The sequence below is a fragment of the Sinocyclocheilus anshuiensis genome, unplaced genomic scaffold (genome assembly GCF_001515605.1).
Source record: "Sinocyclocheilus anshuiensis isolate Anshui unplaced genomic scaffold, SAMN03320099.WGS_v1.1 scaffold240, whole genome shotgun sequence".
Taxonomy (NCBI): Eukaryota; Metazoa; Chordata; class Actinopteri; order Cypriniformes; family Cyprinidae; genus Sinocyclocheilus; species Sinocyclocheilus anshuiensis.
In genome coordinates, this window is record NW_015557058.1 from 8,401 (window position 1) to 12,412 (window position 4,012).

The 4,012-nt window shown below is 35.2% G+C and overlaps 1 protein-coding gene across 2 annotated transcripts in view; it reads left to right on the forward strand.

The window, feature by feature from the left end:
• Positions 1-363: 363 nt before the first annotated feature.
• Positions 364-4,012, forward strand: part of mrnip (MRN complex interacting protein) — a 7,117-nt gene continuing 3,468 nt past the window's right edge. Inside the window, exons 1-3 of one of the 2 annotated variants that reach the window (XM_016470997.1) lie at positions 364-620; positions 1,058-1,117; positions 1,994-2,100. In XM_016470997.1, coding sequence (XP_016326483.1) covers positions 561-620; positions 1,058-1,117; positions 1,994-2,100 — 227 coding nt within the window. In that variant the 5' untranslated portion in view covers positions 364-560. The remainder of the gene's footprint in view (positions 621-1,057; positions 1,118-1,993; positions 2,101-4,012) is intronic. The other variant, XM_016470996.1, reaches the window with a different exon arrangement.

The window sequence follows — 4,012 nt, forward strand, 5'->3', positions numbered from 1 at the left end:
GTTCATCCAGATGAAACTGAACAAAAAAGTATCCACCTCTGTTATGACCGATTGTGAAACATCTAATGCAAGAGCTGTATACACTAAACGTGACAACCCCTCAGTTCTGGATAATAACATTCTTCCTTTTAGTGACAGATCTCTCTTTAACCATGAATTTAATTTTTGCTTAATTTTCGTAAAAATTGGATTGCACATTATTTTGATTTGTAGGTTTGAAGACATATGAAGTGGTCCTCACTATTTGAAACACCCATAATTAAGCAAAAAAGCTGTTTTGTTTAGAGATGTGCTCATTATAATCCAACAGAATTTGTCAAATTTGCTAATTCCCTCAATCACACACAGATGTTTTTATGACTTTGCGCCTCAGAAGGCTTGTTTTACGCTCATTTATTCATAACTCCTCTAGAGGGCGCTGTGCGAAAGGAAGAACTAACGTAGAAGAAGAGGACTGTGGGCGGCGGCGGGAAACATAAATAGGAGCTCTGTGTTTATATTAGTGAAATACATTACTTTTATTCTCCGAGGCCGGACTGTAAAAGCTACCCACCTACAACATGGTTCAAGAATTTCATGTACTGAGATGTTTTTCCTGTCAAACATTTCAAGTACAGCAGGTACTGTTTCTCATGTCCCTTTTAGTTCAGAATTAAACCTTTTTTCCGTTTTTCTCGCGTTGTAACGTTAGCTGCTAAATCGCAAACGCTTGACATAAATCCCTCAGCCCTTAGTAATCCACTTAACGTTACTTACAATTAATGTCAGCTTCTCCCCCTCGTATTCAGATTGTCTAAATATTAGGTTTGGATTGACAATACTGATTAATCTATTTGAATTCATCTTCATTTTGTTGAACCGAGATCTTTTGGCCTATGCTGTTTTCAGTTGACGCGTGAACACAGTTTCAATAAATGTTATTTGTATTACGTCACCATCTAATTATCCCAATAAGCCTTTGTTACTTTTGAAAAATGTATGTGTTTTATCCAAATGAATGTCGAATTGAATGAAAAGCTTGTGACTCGGAGTCAAATCGATTCTTTTTCTCCTCTAGATGAAGAAGAGTAAGACATGGACATGTAAAGTGTGCGGCGAGAAGCAGTCATTGATGAAGGTGAAACTGAATCTAACAATTTAGCTATTTCTAAAATTTATTTGGCAACTGTTGATAAGTGACTCAAATTATAAAAAGGAACATTTACCATTTAAATTACACAAAAAGAGAAAAACAAAGATGCCTAGTAGTACACACATCATGTGAAATAAGTTAGCTGCTATTTGCAGTTGTTTAATAATAATAGTAATAATATAATTTTGTAATTTAATAATTGTTTATTTATGATACACTTTGTTAGTAGCTTGTACATGCAAGTGTTGATCAGTTGGCACACTATAAGAAAAATGGAAAAGGTACTAGTAATTTTCCAGGACATTATCCGTTGTCCATTATCTGCTGTAACCCAAAAACACTAAATACAATATGTAATTAAAAATGCAGGTAAAAAACCTGTGGAAAAATCAATACAGAGAATTCCTTCATATTAACATAGTAGATTGTGCCCTGTTTTACAGACTTTTCTTGGAGTGTAGCACACTAACTAACTACTAGGCCTAATACACTGCTTAAAACTACAATGTGTAGTTTTACTTGTTTACTAGCTAATAAAAAAAAACTTAAATTGTAATCGTTCAAAAATGTGTACGTTTTCAAAAATCTAATGTAGGCTATTTAAAAACAGTTATTTACATTTTAATATTATATTATGCATTTATATTATTTTACGAACAAATCTAAATTAACATATATAAAATGTATTTTTTGCTGAGATTTGATGCAGTCGCACAATTGTGCGTCGTGATTACGTAATGACGTCATCGCGCAGTGACGTCACAATGTCATTTAGCAACAAATCAACCTTGCTTTAGCAACTTCCCCTGAAAAATATTTGGCAGCACTGGTAGTCACGGCTGTTTGATGTGTTGCGTGCAGGAGTTTGGTCGAGGCGCTGCCGCTGACTGCAGAAGGCATGTCCAGAAGCTGAATGCTCTGCGAGGACAGATGCTGGAGGTGAACAGGGAACAGCTGCTGTCACAGCGGTGAGCAGACCGTCAGGAGCGCCACAGTCTCTATAAGTTACAAAAAGTCCTTAAAGGTCCCATATTGTCAAAACTGAAATTTCCTAGCTTTTTTCATGATAACTGAGGTCTAGGGGATACAAACTTTTGAGAAGCTGTGGGGAGAAGCAGTGAAATTGTAGGTCTTATTTCTTGGTGTAATTTTGAAAGGGTGTTTGTTGTGAATATTTATGAGGTGATTTTGTTTCTACATTCTTTGTTTAGCTCACGGGCAGCATTTAAATCTGCATGGCCGCCTGTAGTGGGCAATCTACTCACCCTCCGATAAAAGTTGATCTGGTTCACATATTTACACATGTTGGAGGGGACTTACCTGTTTAAAAAGCTGTTGTTCAGCATTAGCTTATTGGGTTTACATTGAAATTTCATGAATTAAATGCTTACATTTTTTGTAATCTGTCTCTAAATATTTGTATCTCAGGGGATACGTCGCCCTTTTAGGGGTATAAATCAAGATATAAAAACATATACACTCCCCTCCAAAAGTATTGGAACAGTAAGGCCAATTCCTTTATTTTTGCTGTAGACTGAAAACATTTGGGTTTGATATCAAAAGATGAACATGAGACAAGAGATCAACATTTCAGCTTTTATTTCCAGGTATTTTCATCTGGATCTAATAAACAAGATAGCAAGATAGCACATTTTGTGTGAGCCCACCCATTGCTCATGTGACCAAAAGTATTGGAACAGATTTACTTAATAAGACTTAATATTTAGTTGCAAATCCTAGTAACTACATCAAGCCTGTGACCCGTTGACCTCACCAAACTTTTGCATTCTTCTTTTGTGATGCTTTTCCAGGCTTTCACCGCAGCCTCTTTCAGTTTTGGGGGGTTACTCCCTTCAGTCTCTTCTTTAGCAGGTAAAATGCATACTCTATAGGGTTTAAGTCTGGAGATTGACTTGGCCAGTCTAAAACCTTCCACTTCTTGCCCCTCATGAACTCCTTTGTTACTTTGGCACTGTTTTTTGGGCCATTATCTTGCTGCATGATGAAGGTTTGAGGTTTGAGGTTACTTACTTCATCAGTGGTTTCTTTCTTCTTCAGGACAGTCCGAAGGGTTGTACTGGCTATGGCCAATGTTTGTGTAGTGGCTCTGATTGATTTTCCATCTTCTCTCAGCTTCACCATTCCTTGTTTTTCACCCATAGACAGCTCTCTGGTTTTCATGTTGGTTACATGTCTAACTATAAATGCAGTCTGCACAGGCAAAATCTGAAACTGAGCGCAGACATTCAGTGCTATTTATTGTTTGAATAATCAATATAATAGGACAGACCAGGGAAACAAAACACACCTGTCAGTCACATGTTCCAATACTTTTGGTCACATGAGCAATGGGTGGGTTCAAACAAAAGGTGCTATCCTCTAAGTTGTGTTTATCAGATCCATATAAAAATACCTGGAAATAAAAGCTGAAATGTTGATCTCTTGTCTCATATTCATATAGACTGTGTGATTTTGTGGCTTGTGTTTTAGAAAATCAAATCTTTTTGTAAACTTAAAACACATATCGTTGAATCTGACAGTCAAGGTTCCATATTTGGTGACTTTTTTTGTAATAGTACAAGTGATATTGTGACAGAAATGATTGATTTGTGACAGAAAACTGCATCAGAAAAATTCAATACTGTAGAGTTGAATATATTATAATATTGACAAGAAAATCTCATCTTCAAATTTGGAACATAACTTGGTTAGACATGTCTTTTGATTTTATAGCAATTTTAGAGTGCAACATATTTTATAAAATATTTATTTTATATAAAATAAAAACATATTCATATACTACATTATCTGTACTGTAAACTTAAACTTCTATAACTTTTTTTATACTTTTTTTTTTTTTTTTTTTTTTTGATTTTATTT